This window comes from Hylobates moloch, unplaced genomic scaffold (assembly GCF_009828535.3).
Source record: "Hylobates moloch isolate HMO894 unplaced genomic scaffold, HMol_V3 SCAFFOLD_7, whole genome shotgun sequence".
In the NCBI taxonomy this organism is placed as follows: domain Eukaryota; kingdom Metazoa; phylum Chordata; class Mammalia; order Primates; family Hylobatidae; genus Hylobates; species Hylobates moloch.
In genome coordinates, this window is record NW_026652282.1 from 85,025,048 (window position 1) to 85,046,302 (window position 21,255).

Genomic DNA, 21,255 nt, shown 5'->3' on the forward strand with positions numbered 1-21,255 from the left:
TAAGTGTTTCATTTTTAGGTGCTAATGTAAATGTTATCATTTTTAAATTACAAATTCTACTTTCTCATTGCTTGTATTTAGGAAAGTCATTTTTAAAATATATTAACCTTGTATCCTGCAACCTTGCCATAATTACTTACCAGTTTCAGAAGTTTTTTTGTTGTTGTCAGTTCTTTCAGATTTTGTACATACACAATCATTTCATCTGCACATGAAAACAATTTTCTTTCTTCCCAGTCAGTATAACTTTAATTTCTTTTTCTTGTCGTTATTGCATTAGCTAGGACTTCCATTATGATGTAGAAAAGCAGTGGTGAAAGGGAAAATATCTGCCTCATTCCTGATCTTACTGATAAATCAACTTTCTCACCATTAAGTATGATGTTAGCTGTAGGTTTTTGGTAAATGTCCTTTATCAAGTTGAGGAAGTTCTCCTCTATTTTTAGTTTGCTGAGGCAACTTTATTCTTTTATGTGTGGATATCTGGTTCTCTCATTACCACCACCATGTAGAGAAAGGACAATATTTTTAATAAATGGTGATTGAGTCCTCTATTAGTTTGTTTTCACGCTGCTGATAAAGATGTACCTAAAACTGGGAACAAGAAGAGGTTTAATTGGACTTACAGTTCCATATGGCTCGGGAGGCCTCAGAATTATGGCAGGAGGTGAAAGCCACTTCTTACACAGCGGGAGCAAGAGAAAAATGAGGAAGAAGCAAAATCAGAAACCCCTGATAAGCGCATAAGATTTCGTGAGTCTTATTCACTATCACAAGAATAACACGGGAGAGACCATATCCCTGATTCAATTACCTCCCCCTGGGTCCTTACCATAACACGTGGCAATTCTGGGAGATACAATTCGAGTTGAGATTTTGGTGGGGACATGGCCAAACCATATCATTTCACCTCTGGCCCCTCCAAATCTCATGTCCTCACATTTTAAAACCAATTATGTCTTCCCAACAATCCCCCAAAGTCTTAACTCATTTCAGCATCAACCCAAAAGTCCACAGTCCAAAGTCTCATATGAGACAAGGCAAGTCCCTTCTGCCTATGAGCTTGTAAAATCAAAATCAATCTAGTTACTTCCTGGATACAATGGGGGTGCAGGTATTGGGCAAATACAACCATTCCAAATGGGAGAAATTGGCCAAAACAAAGGGGTTACAGGGCCCATGCAAGTCCGAAATCCAGTGGGGCAGTCAAATTTTAAAGCTCCAAAATGATCTCCTTCAACTCTAGGTCTCACATCTAGGTCATGCTGATGTAAGAAGTGGGTTCCCACAGTCTTGGGCAGCTCTGCCCTGTGGCTTTGCAGGGTACAGCCTCTCTCCTGGCTGCTTTCATGGGTTGGCATTGTCTGTGGCTTTTCCACGCACACAGTGCAAGCCGTCGTGGATCTGTCATTCTGGGGCCTGGAGGATGGTGGCCCTCTTCTCACAGCTCCACTAGGTGGTGCCTCAGTAGGGACTCTGTGTGAGGGTTCTGACCCCACATTTCCCTTCTCCACTGCCCTAGCAGAGGTTCTCCATGAGGGCCCCACCCCTGCAGCAAACTTTTACCTGGGCATCCAGGCGTTTCTTACATCTTCTGAAATCTAGGCAGAGGTTCCCAAACCTCAGTTCTTGACTTCTGTATACCTGCATGCTCAACACCACGTGGAAGCTGCCAAGGCTTGGGGCTTCCACCCTCTGAAGCCATAGCCCAAGCTGTATGTTGGGCCCCTTTCAGCCACAGCTGGAGCAGCTGGGACACAGGGCACCAAGTGCCCAGGCTGCACACAGCATGGAGACCTTGTGCCCAGCCCACAAGAACACTTTTTCCTCCTGGGCCTCGAGGCATGTGATGGGAGGGACTACCGGGAAGTTCTCTGACACGGCCTGGAGACATTTTCCCCATGGTCTTGGGGATTAACGTTAGGCTGCTTGCTACTTATGCAAATTTCTGCAGCCGGCTTGAATTTCTCCCTAGAAAATGGGTTTTTCTTTCTTATCGCATAGTCAGGCTGCAAATTTTCCAAACTTTTATGCTCTGCTTCTCTTATAAAACTGAATGCCTTTAACAGCATCCAAGTTACCTCTTGAATGCTTTGCTGCTTAGAAATTTCTTCTGCCAGATACCTTAAATCATCTCTCTGAAGTTCAAAGTTCTACAAATCTCTAGGGCAGGGGCAAAATGCTGCCAGTCTCTTTGCCAAAACATAACAAGAGTCACCTTTGCTCCAGTTACCAACAAGCCCCTCATCTCCATATGAGGCCACCTCAGCCTGAATTTTATTGTCCATATCACTATCAACATTTTGGGCAAAGCCATTCAACAAGTGTCTAGGAAGTTCCAAACTTTCCCACATTTTCCTGTCTTCTTCTGAGCCCTGTTCCAACCTCTGCCTGTTACCCAGTTTCAAAGTCACTCCCATATTTTGGGGTATCTTTTGAGCAACACCCCACTCTACTGGTACCAATTTACTGTATTAGTTTGTTTTTATGCTGCTGATAAAGACATAACCGAGACTGGGAAGAAAAAGAGGTTTAATTGGACTTACAGTTCCACATGGCTGGGGAGGCCTCAGAATCATGGCAGGAGGTAAAAGGCACTTCTTACATGGCAGTGACAATATAAAAATAAGGAAGAAGTGAAATTAGAAACCCCTGATAAACCCATCAGATTTTGTGAGACTTATTCACTATCATGAGAATAGCACGGGAAAGACCAGCCCCCATGATTCAATTACCTCCCCCTGGGTCCCTCTCACAACATGTGGGAATTCTGGGAGTTATAATTCGAGTTGAGACTTGGGTGGGGACATAGTCAAACCATATCAAGTCCCATCAATGGAATGTGAGTGGAAATGATGTGAGCATTTCCTCACCATGGATTTTAAGAAGGAAATCAACTCCTTCTATTCTCCTTTTTCTCATTTGCTGGCTGGATGCAGGCTGTGATGAGGCCCTATCATGATGAGGCAGGAAGTGATGGTTAGTTAATGAGAAACAACAACAAAAGGTAGTGTAGATTTCTCATTATTTTTTCTATTATAGAAAGCAATTTGACATTCCATTAATTTCTAATATTTATTGGCATTGTGGAAATTCAGGTTTTCTTCTCCCTGTAAAGCTAATTAGCTCTCCGTGCCAGCTGCTATAGTTCTAAAAATCCTCAAGGGGTATTTCCTATGTCATGAATTTTTGGGGTTTTCCTGTGATTCTTCCAGTTATTGCTGCCATTCTAAGCTGTATTGCCAGGCACTTAATGTCCTCTAACTGTTCTCTCTAATTTTCCTAACCCCACCTATACACAGGGTTTTCATGATGTCAGATTTGAGTAGTAGTCAAAAGTTGAAATCCATGTTAGAAAGGAGGATATTTTCCTCTCTTTAGGTTATGCTTTATTAATGGGATCCACACACTGGAGCGTTACAGAGTTTACTTAAAGACAGTTATTTCCTGGATACGTATAAACCTGCCTTTGCTATGACAGATATACAGTTGAGAGTTTGTGTTGGAATAGGCACAAATAGGAGTTCTACAATAATTTCAGTGTTGCTATTAGAATAGCTATAATTCCCTAATGGCAAGGCATTGTTCATGGGCTAGGGTCCTTGTGCCTGACTTGGTTTTTCTTCAAGATTAATTCTCTTGAAGTGGACCCCACCCCAAATATGACCTGAAAATATTCTTGGGTCAGGCCTCCCCACCAGTTCTGCAAATGTACCCTGTCTCAAGTAGTAGAGGCAGGCTGAGATCTTTCCCATAGCATTTTCAGGCTACGCTGAAAATAGACATCTGTTGGGCCAATTTCACCATATAATTCACCGGACCAACCTCAGCCTAGTTGTTCCTGACTACAGAGGACTTTAATTTCTGTGTACAACCTTTAAAACTTTGGGATAGAAGAAGGGGATACATTATAAGAAAACACAGGGTTTGGCTCAACCTTGACCAAAAGAGAAGTCTCAGAAGGAAGCTTTGCTTGAGGCCCATAAAGGACAGTATAGAGGCAAGTAAAACTAAATAGGCAAAACCAAGTCCGTGACCATGGTGATTGAGACAGACAAGAGGAGAACAGGCAAGTGATAGGCTGGTGTGTAAGTTCATGAGCATGCTTGGGGGTGGTGGGTGGGATTTGGAAAAAAACAGTGAGTATGATGAGTGAGCACAGTTGCATCTGTATCGTGGACTTAATGCTTATAGATTATTTGGCTCTGACATTTAGATTTCAGGGGTAAGTCAGGGTTACACAGGTGCTAGTGTAGGCACTGAGGAGTAGAAAGATGACTGTTGCAATTTATTGAACTAGAATCAATTATAGGAGGAAATAAATAGTGCTTAGCAGTCAGAATATCTTATTTCAATCTTTTATTTGCTCAAAGGTTTTAAAAATAATAATCTATTTGATACATACCCATACAAAGCTAACACATGAGAAGTTTAAAGTAGGGCCTTTATCACTTCCATACATACTAACCAATACAAGACCATGTTTTCTAAGAGTACTGACAACAAATTGTCCAACACACATTTTAAAGTCTCACACAGTAAAATTTGTCAGCTTTTGGTAGAACCATTCCTCTGTCAGTAAATATCTTGGAATAAAAATCCTAGCACCTGCAGAACTACCACAGAAGCTTGTGCAAGTGTGATTTTGGACATACTTATAAAACAGTAAAGGGGATTGGTGGCTGTATTGGTGAGATGAGCCATAAAATATTTCTCAGAGACTGAAGCACAGGTAAAGAAAGGCAATAGGAATAGAATTCATCAGGATGGTGAGTGTATTCTGTTCCTACTCCTGCTATTGTTACCAGCCAACACAGTGGGTGGGTTCATTGGTTTGACATCAACCCCATGATCACAGCAAGGATTTAGTAAGGGGATTTATTACTTGTAACAAAGTAATGAGAACACCAGGGATACTTCCCAAAACAATGTCTCCCTGAGATGGGGGCTGCGTCAGGTTTTCATAAGCATGGGGTATTAAGGGTATATCCTGATGGCTTTGGATCTTACAATGAGGTGATGCTGAGAGGCATGATCTGACTGGATCCTGCTATCCAGTGTTCACTTCTTAATTCAGCCCTGCTCCTAATTCCAAACACTTACATTCTCCCTCTGATTGCATGCTTGGTTCATCTGAGGATGCTCAGGTAACATGATCTGAGGGTCCCTGGCAACTGAAAGACAATGCACAACTTTGTTATATAAAAGTTAAACCAGATAGGTCTAGTGCTGCTACCCTGTAACCAGTTACCATACATGGAATGGCTTAAAATAATACCAATTTATTATTATCTTACAGTCCTGGAGGTTGGAAATCTGCAAAGGGCTTCACCACACTAAAATCAAGATGTTGCCAGAGGAGCTATCCCTCTGGCATTTCTAGGGAAGAATCTGTTTCTTTGTCTTTTCCAGATTCTGGAGACAGCCTGTATTTCTTGGATCTTGGCTTCCTTCCATCTTCAAAGCCAACAATGACCAGTGTAGACTTTCTCATGCTGCTTCAATCTGACATGGAGTCCCTGCCTTCCACATCTAAAGTACCCTTGCAATTACATTGGCCAAGATAACCCAGAATAATATTAAATTAAACTCAGCTGAATAGCAATCTTAATGATCCTTTGTCAGGAAATATAAAATGGTACGTGTTCTGGAGAACAGGACATGGACATCTTTAGGGGACCGTTAACCTGCCAAACACAATGAGGGTAGCGTCTAAATGAGTTTTCAAATGGACAACAGTAACAACATCAACTTTGTGTTTAACCACATTGCTCTGTCTGTCCCATGCAGGAAGCAGGGAAAGGTGGGGCTCAAGAGTAGAGGACGGATGTGGGGGTGAAAGAAGAGGATTCAAAAGGAGCCAGGTTGCTTTGTCTCGGGGAGGGGGGTGCACGGTGGGATCCTCCCCTGAGAATGACTGCTGACACAGCAGGTAGTTGTGGCAGGTGGCTGAGATCCAAGCTGGTTCGAATACCAGCCACATTTCCACACTGCCAAATATCATGGCAAGAGAAGACTTGACAGGGAACCGAAGAGGAGCCAGGACCATCCCTACCTGGTGGCATCAAAGAAAGAGGACTGTTATGACCTCCTGCGGGTCCTGACAGGGAAAGGTCCTCTTTTGGGGGCAAGTGTGGGGACGGTGCAATGCCAACGTGAGCCACCATTTGTAATGAGAAAGAGCAGTGTGGCAGAAAGAAATGAGTCTGGTGCAGACCAGTGGTTGGTTTCCTAGGGTTAGAGGTCTAGGTCTACCTTCTTTTAGAAGAGGGGCGGTGGTGAGTCCTTGATGGGAGCCCCCTGCCCCGGAGTTCACTTAAGAGCAGGTGTATCTTCCTCCCCTGCGTGGTTCCACGAAGCTAGGAAAGAAACGCACAGGACGACCACCCTAGAACCCCGGGCCTGTCTGGACTGAAATCGCCTCTCCCCTCCCACACTGCAGTGCTGACACCCCCTCTCCAATTAGCATCCAGGAAGGAGGGTGAGCAGACTAGGGAGAGGGAGAGGGCAAACACCCAGCAGTCCCTGTGAGGGGGGCGGTTGGGGCGGGGGGTGCAGACACACCAAGGGGCGGTTTGGTATCCATCCGCTGCTCCCTCCAGCGCGTCTCTTCCCGACCTCGCGATCCTGTCCCCCGCCTGGCCCCGCAGCCGCCCGCCGGTGCCATATATTATAGCAGCACCGGAAATGTGGTCGTCGCCACGTTAGGGTCCGCGGGGGCCTCCTGAGGCAGCCTGGTGCCAACCCGCAGGCCCAGGCTGGGGCTCGTCGTGGCCCCGCCCACCTCTGAGTCGGAACTATGGTGGTTCTGTGAGGGGGGCGTCCTCCACTTTCGCGCCGTATCCCTCCGCCCCCCTTCCCGACACCCTAGCGGAGAGCGGTTCTTGCCGCATCCTGCGCAGCCCCTGCGCAGCCCCTGCCCAATTTGGTGCAGAGGCGTGGGGGGCGGGACTCGTCTTTGCCATTTGGATCGCTGGGAAAGCGGTGGGAATCCAACTGAAGAGCAGCCAGAGGAGAGCTGAAGAGAGGAGGGGGAGGCCGATGACCCGAGCTCTGGGCCTCCGAAGGCAAGTAGGGGTGCGTGAGGTGGGGGGCCGTGGTGTGGGGGTGGTCCGCCAGGGTGGACCGGCTGGCAACCTGCCCCCCGGACCCGGACAGCCTGGCAACGAGGAGACGATCTGTTCGGAGCCGGGCGCTGGAGAGAGGTGCGCAGTGCCCGAGATCCCTGGCTATGGGGAGGCGGTGACTGGTGCGGGCCAGGCCGGACCAAGGGCTGAGGGGCTGGCTCCAGAGGCACCCTCAGATCGTCTGGAGGAGAACCGCGCTGACCGCTTCCCAGCCAGCTTTGCAGGTGCCTGCGCGCTGCCCTCGACGGTTTCTGTACCGAGAGACGGCTGCTGGGGAGGCTCCTGAGGGAGAAATGGCCAAACGGGAGCCGTTTTGGGGGGCGCCCGGGGAGGCAGTTGGGGGGCGCCTGGGGAGGCCCTCGTGGGCCAGCGTCCCAGGTCTGTGCCTAGCCCGCGGGAGGTGGGTCGCGTTCGCTGCTCCGGGCCCTGATTCCGGAAAGGGGCCTGTGGGGCCCCGTGTCCTGGGTGCTGTCCCTTCCCACAGGCTCCAGGTTGATGTCAAAGTCTTCCGTCTGCGCGGTAGGTCTGGCGTATTCTGACAGGACACAGCGAGCATCTGTAGAGGAGAGGCTTAAAATAAAGGAGAAGCACGAATATTGCCTGGATTTCTGGAGGTGTGTGGGGATGTGGGGTGGGTGCCAAACAGTGGAGAACTGAATCGGGGTGGGGGACTGCGACCAGAGTAGGTCAGGCATCCAGGAGCACCTCCTAATCTTCCCCTCTCTAATGGTGTTCCAGGCGCTTCCCCCACCTTCCGTCCCCACCTGCCTCCCCCACGGTCCTAAACTGGGGGCTTGAAAGGGTGAGCTTTGGAGGTAGGGGTGATGAGGGAAACATACGGACAAGTACCAATTCACAACCTGTTTTCTAGAATATGCGGCGCCCTTCCCCCATTTTATGCTGCGCAGAGCAAGGGGATGTGGCGCACCTAGTGGTGAATCCTCAGAATTGGAGAAGGGAGTAATGAGAAGAGTATGACATCAAGAGGAGTTGTTATCTCTAGAACCTTGAAGCAGGGCCTAAATAAAACGAGAATATTCCACCAGCAAAACCCCGAATGTTGAAAGACAGATATCAATGATATGGGGATTCTTATCCTTAGCGTTGATCTGTCTACCAAGGGCTTTACTGCCACCCCTCATTTCCTGTCTTACTTTTTCATCTGTTTGTCCATAGTCCTGCTTTAAGCCTGGCCAGTTCTGCAAGAAAGGCAAGGAGGAGGAGACTGGCTCACAGCTCTGGAGGTTGGTGAGAAGGGGAAGGGGGCAATTCAGGGGACAGTTGGAGAAAGAGCATGGCAGGTGGCTTTGAGCCCAGTGGGGGCAGACCCACTTCTACTCTGCTGGATTTGCACAGTGCCAGCATCCTTTTTATTTCTTGCAGGAGACATGAGATAGGTGTAGGTTGGGTTGTGATTCAGAAAAGACCTGAGAGCAGGGACCAGGACACAGGAAACGATAGATACATTGAACCCTTGAATGGGAAGAGAGATATTTGTCGCAGGGGCCAGAGTGCTTGCCTATCTACCATTCTCCATTCTTTCCTGTATGTTTACTTGTCTGTAGGATCCCCTTCTGTCAGCTGTGGGGCTTGACACTACTTGAATAAGAAAAGAAGGAGGCAACTGCACCACATCAGTGAAGGTTGGTATGAGAGTGGGTATACTTTTGGGCAGGGTAGTGGAGACCAGCATGGGTCCGGGAGTGATTAGGGTCCAATCTGGGGGCTTCTTGGCCCCTCCCATTGCCAACGCACTTTCCTACCATTGTTGGACCTGTTTTGTAGGAGGCAGCCGGTCCAGAGAGACTTTCTCAAAGCCCAGCTGTCCCACCTAGCATTCAACATCAGTCTCACTGCGTATGCCTCTGCATGGGGTGACACAATTGGAAGAGACTCAAAGCCCCATTTCATTCTCTCTCCCTAGATCCACCTCCAGTGGCTGCTCTGCTGGTGGTGGAGTTGCTGCTGACAACCACCCTCAACGGGTCTGCACCCATCCAGGAAATCTCTATCTTCCTCAAGCTTGGTTGTGCCTGTTCTACACTCTATCTGTATTATTGAATTACTGACTGAGACTGTGTTTGGGAAGGAGGCTGAGTGACTACTGGACTGGATATTCACTCTAACTCTTGTTTCCAAGCTTATATCCTCAATCACCTAAAGATCAGAGTGTGAAGAAACAAACCTGTGACAGATCTGTGATTGAGGTTTAGACTGGGGGAGGAGTATATTACTGGACTTTCTTTGTAACTTGTACCATGACTGGGGCAGAGATTGAGTCTGGTGCCCAGGTCAAGCCTGAAAAGAAGCCTGGGGAAGAGGTTGTAGGTGGGGCTGAGATAGAGAATGATGTCCCTCTGGTGGTCAGACCCAAGGTTAGGACCCAGGCCCAGATAATGCCTGGGGCAAGGCCCAAGAATAAGTCCAAGGTTATGCCTGGAGCAAGCACCAAAGTTGAGACAAGTGCAGTGGGTGGGGCACGTCCTAAGAGTAAGGCCAAGGCAATACCTGTTTCACGATTTAAGGAAGAAGCCCAGATGTGGGCTCAGCCCAGATTTGGTGCTGAAAGATTGTCTAAGACAGAGAGAAACTCCCAGACCAATATCATAGCCTCTCCACTTGTCAGTACTGATTCTGTGTTGGTTGCTAAAACAAAGTACCTGTCTGAGGATAGAGAATTGGTTAATACAGACACTGAGAGCTTTCCTAGAAGGAAGGCCCATTACCAAGCAGGATTCCAGCCTTCTTTTAGGTCAAAAGAGGAGACCAATATGGGGTCCTGGTGCTGTCCTAGGCCTACATCCAAACAAGAAGCCTCTCCTAATTCTGATTTCAAATGGGTAGACAAATCTGTGAGTTCCTTGTTCTGGAGTGGAGATGAGGTCACTGCAAAATTTCATCCTGGGAATAGGGTAAAAGACAGTACCAGATCCAGGCACATGGCCAATCAAGAGGCTAATACCATGTCTAGGTCGCAAACTAACCAGGAGCTCTATATTGCATCTAGTTCTGGTTCTGAGGATGAGTCTGTTAAGACACCCTGGTTCTGGGCCAGAGATAAAACCAATACCTGGTCTGGGCCTAGGGAAGATCCCAATAGCAGGTCCAGGTTTAGGTCTAAGAAAGAAGTCTATGTTGAATCAAGTTCTGGATCTGAGCATGAAGACCATTTGGAGTCCTGGTTTGGGGCTGGAGAGGAGGCCAAATTCAGGTCCAAAATGAGAGCTGGGAAGGAGGCCAATAACAGGGCCAGGCATAGGGCCAAGCGAGAAGCTTGCATTGATTTCATGCCTGGGTCTATAGATGTAATTAAAAAAGAGTCCTGTTTCTGGCCTGAAGAAAATGCTAATACCTTTTCAAGGCCCATGATCAAGAAAGAGGCCAGGGCCAGAGCAATGGCAAAGGAAGAGGCCAAAACCAAGGCCCGAGCCAGGGCCAAGCAAGAAGCCAGGTCAGAGGAGGAAGCCCTCATTGGGACCTGGTTCTGGGCTATAGACGAGTCCAGCATGGCAGATGAAGCCAGCATAGAGTCCAGTCTACAAGTGGAGGATGAGTCCATAATTGGGAGCTGGTTCTGGACTGAAGAAGAGGCCAGTATGGGGACTGGGGCTAGCAGTAAATCCAGACCAAGGACTGATGGAGAGCCTATTGGTTATTCCTTATTTGGGGCTAGGGAAAAGACCAGTATGAAAACTGGGGCTGAGGCCACCTCTGAATCTATACTAGCAGCTGATGATGAACAGGTCATTATTGGTTCCTGGTTCTGGGCTGATGAAGAGGTCAACCAAGAGGCTGAGGAAGAGACCATTTTTGGGTCGTGGTTCTGGGTCACTGATGCGGCCAGTGTGGAATCTGGTGTTGGGGTCAGCTGTGAGTCCAGGCCAAGGTCTGAGGAAGAAGAGGTCATTGGTCCCTGGTTTTGGTCTGGAGAACAAGTTGATATAGAGGCTGGAATCGGAGAAGAGGCCAGGCCAGAAGCTGAAGAAGAGACAATATTCGGGTCCTGGTTTTGGGCTGAAAACCAGACCTATATGGATTGTAGGGCTGAAGCTAGCTGTGCCACCATGCAAGGGGCTGAGGAGGAGGAGCCCATTATTGGGTCCTGGTTTTGGACCAGAGTAGAAGCTTGTGTGGAGGGTGATGTCAACAGCAAGTCTAGCCTGGAGGACAAGGAAGAGGCCATGATACCATGTTTTGGAGCCAAGGAAGAGACCATGATACCATGTTTTGGAGCCAAAGAAGAGGTCAGTATGAAGCATGGGACTGGTGTCAGATGCAGATTTATGGCAGGGGCTGAGGAGACCAATAATAAGTCTTGCTTCTGGGCAGAAAAGGAACCCTGTATGTATCCTGCCAGTGGAGGAAGTTGGAAGGCTAGGCCAGAAGAGGAAGAGGACATTGTCAATTCATGGTTCTGGTCCCAAAAATACACAAAGCCAGAGGCCATTATAGGGTCCTGGTTATGGGCTACAGAAGAGAGTAATATAGATGGGACTGGAGAAGAGCCCAAGTTACTGACTGAAGAGGAGACCATGATCAATTCCTGGTTCTGGAAAGAAGATGAAGCTCTTTCAGAGGCTACTGAAAGAGAAGAGTCCAGGCCAGAAGCTGAGGAGGGGGACATTATTGGTTCTTGGTTCTGGGCTGGAGAAGAGGACAGACTAGGGCCAGCTGCTGAGACTAGAGAAGAAGACAGGCTAGCAGCTGAGAAAGAAGGTATTGTTGGGTCGTGGTTTGGGGCCAGAGAAGAGACCATTAGAAGAGAGGCTGGGTTTTCCAGCAAATCCAGTCCTAAAGCTGAAGAGGAAGAAGTCATTATTGGGTCCTGGTTCTGGGAAGAAGAGGCCAGTCTGGAGGCAGTGGCAGGAGTCGGCTTTGAGTCAAAGCCTGGGACTGAGGAGGAAGAAATCACTGTTGGGTCCTGGTTCTGGCCTGAAGAAGAAGCCAGTATAGAGGCTGGATCTCAGGCAGTAGAGGAGATGGAGTCAGAGACTGAAGAGGAAACCATTTTTGGGTCCTGGTTCTGGGATGGAAAAGAAGTCAGTGAAGAAGCAGGACCATGTTGTGTATCCAAGCCAGAGGATGATGAAGAGATGATTGTTGAGTCCTGGTTCTGGTCTAGAGACAAAGCCATTAAGGAAACTGGAACTGTGGCCACCTGTGAGTCCAAGCCAGAAAATGAGGAAGGGGCCATTGTTGGGTCTTGGTTTGAGACTGAAGATGAGGTAGATAACAGGACTGACAATGGAAGCAACTGTGAGTCCAGGACTTTAGCTGATGAAGATGGGGCCATAGTGGGGTCCTGGTTCTGGGCAGGAGATGAGGCCCATTTTGAATCAAATCCTAGCCCCGTGTTCAGGGCCATTTGCAGGTCCACGTGTTCAGTTGAACAGGAGCCTGATCCTTCACGCAGGCCTCAGAGTTGGGAGGAGGTCACTGTTCAGTTCAAGCCTGGTCCATGGGGTAGGGTTGGCTTCCCATCTATAAGCCCCTTTAGATTTCCCAAAGAGGCAGCATCTTTATTCTGTGAAATGTTTGGGGGCAAACCCAGGAACATGGTACTTAGCCCAGAAAGGGAAGATCAGGAATCTTTGCTTCAGCCTGATCAGCCTGATCCTGAGTTCCCATTTCAGTATGATCCTTCCTACCGGTCAGTCCAGGAAATTCGAGAGCATCTTAGGGCCAAGGAGAGTGCAGAGCCTGAGAGTTGGTCCTGTAACTGCATACAATGTGAGCTGAAAATTGGTTCTGAAGAGTTTGAAGAACTCCTTTTATTAATGGAAAAAATTCGGGATCCTTTTATTCATGAAATATCTAAAATTGCAATGGGTATGAGAAGTGCTTCTCAATTTACCCGAGATTTCATTCGAGATTCAGGTGTTGTCTCACTTATTGAAACCTTGCTTAATTATCCATCCTCCCGAGTTAGAACAAGTTTTTTGGAAAATATGATTCGCATGGCCCCACCTTATCCGAATCTAAACATGATTCAGACATACATATGTAAAGTGTGTGAGGAAACCCTTGCTTATAGCGTGGATTCCCTGGAACAGCTGTCTGGAATAAGGATGATTAGACATCTCACTACTACTACCGACTATCACACAGTGGTTGCCAATTATATGTCTGGGTTTCTCTCCTTATTAGCTACAGGCAATGCCAAAACAAGGTTTCATGTTTTGAAAATGCTACTGAATTTGTCTGAAAATCTTTTCATGACGAAAGAACTACTCAGTGCTGAAGCAGTGTCAGAATTTATAGGCCTTTTTAACAGAGAAGAGACAAATGACAATATTCAAATTGTTCTTGCAATATTTGAGAATATTGGCAACAATATCAAAAAAGAAACAGTGTTCGCTGATGATGATTTCAATCTTGAGCCGCTTATTTCTGCATTCCACAAAGTTGAGAAATTTGCTAAGGAACTGCAAGGCAAAACAGACAATCAAAATGACCCTGAAGGGGACCAAGAAAATTAGTAATGGTTAATTGCTGGCCTCAGATTGTCCTTATGTTCCTGAGTTACTATCCTTGAGTAATGCTTTGATTTTAACAGTTGGTTCTGTGTTGCAACATATATCTTTAGTGCTGACACTAACTTTGTCCAACTCTGTCTGTAAGCTGGAGCATTTTTCTGATGCCAACTGAATATTAGAGCTGAAAACATATTTGTTGATATTTGTCTTGTCCAGATTGTGATGTTCAGTATTTGAGATTATAGTGAACTGAGCCATCATAAATAAGCCACACTTCTGATTGTCGTTCTACTGTATATATATATATTTGAGTGTTGTTTGTGTTTCAATAAAGTTCTATGTTAAAGTTGGCAGAAATCACCCTTCTTGAAATTAAAATACGGACCCAATGATAACACATGAACACACATAGAGATAATTAATATATTGAATAATAAGTTCCTTTCAAAAGTTTTTTCTCAGCTTTAAACACAAAAAATTACCAGGGGCTGCTATGTAGGGCATACTTCAGAGAAAAAGTAGCTACTTCAGTTGGACTCTGAAGTTTGGGAAAGATATTGGTGGAGTAAAAAAAAAAAAAAAGCATGGAGTCAGGAAAAATTTTCCTATGGGAGTGAGGTATCCTGTTTGCCTAGAGTGAGTGAAAGGAATATATTGAGCAACACAGAGGATGACATAAGTTTTAAAGAGCTGAGGATTTGCATTTTACAGCTCAAAGTACAACTGCTGCTTCCATACTACCTAAAGGGCAAAAGAATAAGACAGGAAAGCATAGGGATTGGATTGAGTCAGGAAGACAATTTAATCATGATGGTACCATGGTAAGTGTTAAGGCAACATCATACAGCCATTGAACATGATGATGTATAGGGTTTTAAATTAGGAAAAGCCCCGACACTTTTGATATTTCATATAATAGAGAACACTGGTGTCATACATGGAAAGTATGATCCCATTTGAAAAATAAATGTGAATAAATTGACCAAACTCATGTGAAGTGTATATTATTTAATAATAGACAATTCTACAATGATATAAAATGTATCAAAGGAATGAAGAGGTAAGAGAGACTACAATTTCAGAAGAACTGGCTTGTCAAATAAAAATTATTTAAAGGACCAAACTGTAAAATTACCAAAGTTCCTGAGTTCATCCCACATGTATTTTTACATTTAAAAAGGTTGGAACATACATGTTCAGACAGTAGCAAGAGACGGATAAAGTCGGTTTGGGGAGAGAGTCCAGGATAACAGGAAATATGCAAAGCTTTATTTTCTCAGGGAAAAAAAATAGATACAGTGACCCTTTTACATTTGGTTTGCCTCAGAATGCAAAGTGCTTTTTATCATTAGTTACTATTTCTGGTTCATTATAAATGATATAAATTAAATTCCAATATGATGTTAGTTTGCTAAGGTTTACGAAAGTAGGGCAAAGTGGCAGTTTTGCCTCCCTTCACAAATCAAAAGTTTTAACAGGGATCATCCTGGTGGTGCAAATTGGAGTTTCAATGTTTGTTTTGCTTACCAGCATTTTTCAAAACAGATCTTGCGTGTGTTTTAGTATGTCGCTCGAGTCGTATACAAAATATTACAAATCACTTCATCTCCCAAATCCTCATTGAATGTTCCTCGCCAGCCCAGTGGTCCTCCAGAGCAAAGCCCGGCCTTCCTTCCAGCTGTCTGGGCCAGGAGCTTGAAGGTCTTCTAGCAAGCACCCCGGAGGCTGTCTTCTGACTGTCATCCAGGGCTATGGCCAACTAGCTGACTGCACAGTCACCGGTGGGTCATGTGACCAGGCTCTGGGTTGAGCCGGCCTAGAGGAGTGTTTTCTTACACCCAGAAAGTACAGGAAAGGCGGACGACAACTGTGCTCTGCAGAGCGGGAGTTGGGGGGAACAGCGGAATGTTAAGGTGGGTAGGTGTCTCTCCATGCTTCATCAGCCTGAAAACTAATTTCTCAGGCGACTGGAATTACAGCATTTCTTGGTAGAGGAAACTATCCCTCAGCCAACCGCGAGCGTCTTAGACGGTCTGTCTTTTGTCCAGGAGCTCAAGAAGCAGAGACTCTACCTGCCCCAGGCGTTTTGAAGAGAAGCAGCTGTTGCTATTGGAGGAGGTGGGTGCAAGGACAGCAGATGCCATCCCTGAGAGGCGGTGACTGAGACTAGATGCGGGTGCAGGTAGTGCCTCGGATCCCCCGGCTGCCTCCTGCCTTTTGAACATCCCAGGGCTCCCAGCCCAGCGCCGTGTGTTTCTATGTGTGGGTGGGAGAGGTGGGCATATGGATGGAGTTGGCTTCAGGGGAGCCCAGAGCGGGGAAATGATGAAGTGACAATTCGTGAACACCTGTGGTGCTGGATCAGGAAAGGCAGGGGTGGGGATGGGAACCGTGAGCTATGCGTCCGCACTCATTCTACTCTCTGTCTTCTTACTGGCAGTATTCAGGCAGTGGGGATGGCTGATACCAGCTCAAAACTGGCGGAGGGTGGACGAGGGCAGGAGAAGAGAACACATACATCTGCCTTTTGCTCCAAGGCTCCAGCTGGCTGGGGATGCAAGAGAGGAATGAACCTCAATCCCAGCAGTTCTAGGAAAAGGAGGAGGAGACATAGACTCGAGGGGAGGAAACCTAGATGCTGTGGGCCCTTCACTTAGGATTTCTCATTGGGATACTCCAAGGTTCTCGATCCCCAAGGGGATTCCTGGATCTCAGCCCCATGCAGCAGGATCTCATTCCCATTGAGGGACACAAAGTGCGTTGCTACTCCGTGTGAGCTCTCTCTCCCTGCTGTCTTGGGCCTCAGAGGAGGGTCTGGGGACCACCTACAGAAACTGCTTCATGGATAGTCTCATAGGTTCCCCTCTGCATACCCTTTACTCTCTTGTGTTGTGATCTCTGCTCATTCCTTAGGATGTGTTTCTTTGGTCCCATCCTAGGTAGCAGCCCCATGGTAAGTCCTTGTCCTCTTTCACATCGAGTATTCTCCTTTCCCCCTGCCCCATGCACCCACTGGGTACCAAGTGAAAGAAAATGGTTCCTCTACCCACAATACTTCTGGGATAGAATGTGTGGATTTTTCACACCAAGCAATTCTCCTATTCTTTGAGGACACCAACTAGGTATCCTACAATTTAATTCAATTCTGACACTACCCAGAGTTAGTGCAGACTTCTCTGGTTAAGGGCTCATTCCCATAAGGCTGCCCTCCCCCACTTCAGACAACAGTCACAAGTAATGGATCTCCATGTCACCCACACTTCTGTCTGACTTAGCTACTAGTTGGGAGTTCTCACAACCCCCTCCTCAGGTTCAATAACTTGCTATCAGGGCCCACAGAACTCAGGGAAACACTACTTCCTATTATTGGTTCATTATAAAGAATATAAATTAAAAGCCAGATGAAGAGGTACATATGGCAAGGTCTAGAAGGGTCCCAAATGCAGAAGCTGCCATCCATGTGGATTTGGGGTACACCATCTTCCCAGAATGTGAATGAGTTCACCAACCTGGAAAATCTCAGATGGTTAGGGTTTTTGTAGAGGTTTCATTACATAGATATGATTGATGAAATCATTGACGATTGGTGAGTAGCTCAATCTCCAGCCCCTGTCTTCTCCTTGGAGGTCAAGGGGTAAGGCTGAAAGTTCCAAACCTCTAATCATGTCTTAGTGGGGGAGGGGGAACATGGACATCCGCCTTTTGCTCCAAGGCTCTAGGTGGCTGGGAATCCAAGGGAGGAATAAACCTCAATTTTCAGCTCTAGGGAAGAAAGGAGGAAACAGAGACTCAAGAGGAGGGAACCTAAATACTTTGGGTTCTTCACATAGGAATTTTCATTGCAATACTCTATGTTTCTCAACCCCCAAGTCAATTTCTGGATCTCAGCCTCAGGCAGCAGCATCCTGAGGATCTGCCCTGGATATGAGGTCCTGAAAGGACCCAGTCTCAAACTGTGCTCTCAACAGTTCCTTTTCATCTAATGACAAGGGTTACTGCTCCATCTGATGCCCCCTCCTCCTAAAGTCCAGGGCCTCAGAAGAGGGTCTTTCTGAGAACCACCTACAGAGACTGTCTTACAGATTCCCCTCTGTAGACGCTTTGCTCTCTTCCTTGTTTCAGTTTTATGGCCAATGCTTTAGACTTGGTGATTTGCACCTATTCTTGGTGACACCTCCTAGTTGGTGTTGAAGCCTTTTGGTCATAGCTCAGGTCTGTGAGATAGCCACATGATACCAAATTCTTTTAGGAGAATATATTAGAAAAAATAAATTATATTAGTCCTATTAACCTCTATATTTTTTGTGTTTTACAGATTTGAAGCCAACTCATAAATGTCTTCCACATTATTTTTTACAGCTGCATAGTACTTTATTGTGTCACTACCATAATTTATTTACTCACTTTCCTATGAGTGGACATTTGTTTCTAATATTAAGCTATTACAAATAATACTGGAAGGAATAACCTTGTGAAAATATACAGTATTTTTGTATGTTTGGACGTGTATCTTCACAGATTGCTAGATCTGGTGCTGGTGGGTCAAATAATAAGTGCATGTGTGTAGTTTTATTAGGTATTCTCCAATTTCCCTGCAAAGGGGTACTATAAGTATTTACTGCCACCAGCAATATATGTGAGTATCTGTTTTACTACAGCCTTGTTAATCAGTTTTTTATTATTCTTTTGACATTTGTAGAGTATCTGATGATTTAACTTCTCTCATTCCTGATGTTACTAATTGTGTCTTCTCTTTCTCTCTCTTTTTAAAAATTTTTCTGCCTAGAGGGTTATCAATTTTATTGACAATCTCAATGAACCAGCGTTTAGTCTTATTGATTTTCTTTATTGTTTTACTGTTTTCTATTTCCTTGGTTTCTCCCTTCATATTTATTATTTCTTTTGTTTACTTGGTGTTTAAGTTACTCTACTTTTCCTGGTCACTTAAAATAGAAACTGAGGCCATTGATTTGAGACCTTTCTTCTTTTCTAATATAGGGATTTTAGTACTGCAAATTCCCCTCTAATACTACTTTCACTATATCTCACAATTTTTGATGTATTGTGTTTTCATTTTTCTTCAGTTTGAAATTACTTACTGATTTCTCTTTGAGTTTGTTCTTTGATGCAGGAGTTAGTTATTTAGATGTATGCTGTGTAGTTCTCAAGTATTTGGGGACTTTTCCAGTTATTGATTTCTAATTTAATTACATTGTAGCCAGAGAATATACTTTGTGTAACTTGAATCCTTTTAATTTACTGAGACTTCATTTATGGTCCAGAATATGGTCTATCTTGATAAATATTCTATGTGTACTTGAAGAGAATGTGTATTCTTCTGTTATTGTGTGAATTGTTCTATAAATGTCAATAAGGCCCAGTTGGTTCAGAATGATTTTATTTTATTTTATTTTATTTTATTTTATTTTATTTTATTTTATTTTATTTTATTTTCTAAGTTCCAGGGTACATGTGCAGGATGTGCAGGTAAATGTGTGCCATGGTGGTTTGCTGCATCTATCAACCCATCACCTAGCTATTAAGACTGGCATGCATTAACTCATTTTCCTAATGCTCTCCCTGCTTGCTGCCCTCCGCCCACAGGCCCCAGTGTGTGTTGTTCCTGTCTCTGTGTCAATGTGTTCTCATTGTTCAGCTCCCACTTATAAGTGAGAACCTGCAGTGTTGGGTTTTCTGTCTCTGCATTAGTTTGCTGAGGATAATGGCTTCCTGCTTCATCCATGTCACTGCAAAGGACATGATCTCGTTCCTTTTTATGGCTGCATAGTATTCCATGGTGTACATGTACCACATTTTCTTTATCCAGTCCATCACTGATTGGCATTTGGGTTGATTCCACATCTTTGCTATTGTGAAAATTGCTGCAGTGAGCATACATGTGCATGCATCTTTATAATAGAATGATTTATATTCCTTTGGGTATATACCCAATAATGGGATTGTTGGGTCAAATGGTATTTCTGATTCTAGGTCTTTGGGGAATTGCCACACTGTCTTCCACAATGCTTGAACTAATTTACATTCCCAAGAACAGTGTAAAAGCATCCCTATTCCGCAACCTCACCAGGATCTGTTGTTTCTTGACTTGTTAATAATCGCCAGTCTGACTGGTGTGAGATGGTATCTCATTGTGATTTTGATTTGCATTTCTCTAATGATCAGTGATGTTGAACCTTTTTTTCATTTTTTTTGGCCGCATTTATGTCTTCTTTTGAAAATTGTTCATTTCCTTTGCCCACTTTTTAATGGGGTTGTTTAGTTTTTTCTTGTAAATTTAAGTTTTTGTAGATTCTGGATATTAGACCTTTGTCAGATGGATAGACTGTAAAAGTCTTCTTCCATTCTGTAGGTTGTCTGTTCATTCTGATGACAGTTTATTTTGCTGTGCAGAAGCTCTTTAGTTTTATTAGATCCCATTTGTCAATTTTTGCTTTTGTTGCAGTTGCTTTTGACATTTTTATCATGAAATCTTTGCCCATCCCTATGTCCTGAATGGTATTGCCCAGATTTTCTTCTATCAGATGGTGTAGATGTGCATTTTTTTCTGATTCTGTTTTGTTCCTTGGTCTATGTCCTTTTTTGTGCCTTACCATGTTTTTGTGTTTGAAGTCAGGTAGCGTGATGCCTCTAGCTTTGTTCTTTTTATTTAGGACTTTCCCAGCTACACGAGCTCTTTTTTGCTTCCGTATGAATTTTAAAATTGTTTCTTCTAATTCTGTGAAGAATGCCAATGGTAGTTTAATGGGAATAGCACTGAATCTATAAATTGCTTTGGGCAGTATGGCCATTTTCACAGCATTGATTCTTCCTATCTATGAGTATAGAATGTTTTTCCATCTGCTCATTTCCTGTCTGATTTCCTTGAGCAATAGTTTGTAGTTCTCCTTGAAGAGGTCCTTCACTTCCCTTGTTAGCTTTATTCCTAGGTATTTTCTTCTCTTTGTGGCAATTGAAAATGTAAGTTCATTCATGATTTGGCTCTCTGCTTGTTTGCTGTTGGTATATATAAATGCTTGTGATTTCTGCACATTGATTTTTTATCCTGAGACTTTGCTGAAGGTGCTTATTAGCTTAAGAAGATTTTGGGCTCTATTAATAGAGTTTTTTAGGTATAGAATCATGTTATCTGCATACAAGGACAATTTGTTTTTGTTTTTTTTATAGTGTACTATTTTATTTATGACTTTTTTTATTATTATACTTTAGGTTTTAGGGTACATGTGCACAATGTGCAGGTTTGTTACATATGTATCCATGTGCCATGTTGGTTTGCTGCACCCATTAACTCGTCATTTAGCATTAGGTATATCTCCTAATGCTGTCCCTCCCCCCTCCCCCTACCCCACAACAGTCCCTGGAGTGTGATGTTCCTCTTCCTGTGTCCATGAGTTCTCATTGTTCAATTCCCACCTATGAGTGAGAACATGCGATGTTTGGTTTTTTGTCCTTGCGATAGTTTACTGAGAATGATATTTTCCAGTTTCATCCATGTCCCTACAAAGGACATGAACTCATCATTTTTTATGGCTGCATAGTATTCCATGGTGTATATGTGCCACATTTTCTTAATCCAGTCTATTGTTGTTGGACATTTGGGTTGGTTCCAAGTCTTTGCTATTGTGAATAGTGCC

The 21,255-nt window shown here is 44.8% G+C and overlaps 2 protein-coding genes across 3 annotated transcripts in view; both read left to right on the forward strand.

The window, feature by feature from the left end:
* The window catches only part of GPRASP2 (G protein-coupled receptor associated sorting protein 2), a 112,953-nt gene that overhangs the window by 43,103 nt on the left and 48,595 nt on the right, over nucleotides 1–21,255 (forward strand). The window lies entirely within an intron of this gene.
* Nucleotides 7,652–13,952, forward strand: GPRASP1 (G protein-coupled receptor associated sorting protein 1). The gene is made up of 4 exons (XM_032757319.2): nucleotides 7,652–7,741; nucleotides 8,304–8,371; nucleotides 8,693–8,770; nucleotides 9,052–13,952. The coding sequence occupies exon 4, from the start codon at nucleotides 9,386–9,388 to the stop codon at nucleotides 13,604–13,606; it is 4,221 nt and encodes a 1,406-aa protein (XP_032613210.1). The 5' UTR covers nucleotides 7,652–7,741; nucleotides 8,304–8,371; nucleotides 8,693–8,770; nucleotides 9,052–9,385; the 3' UTR covers nucleotides 13,607–13,952.

Bases quoted from the DNA above. Each gene is read 5' to 3' on its own strand.
- GPRASP1 (XM_032757319.2), top strand. From the start codon at position 9,386: ATGACTGGGGCAGAGATTGAGTCTGGTGCCCAGGTCAAGCCTGAAAAG.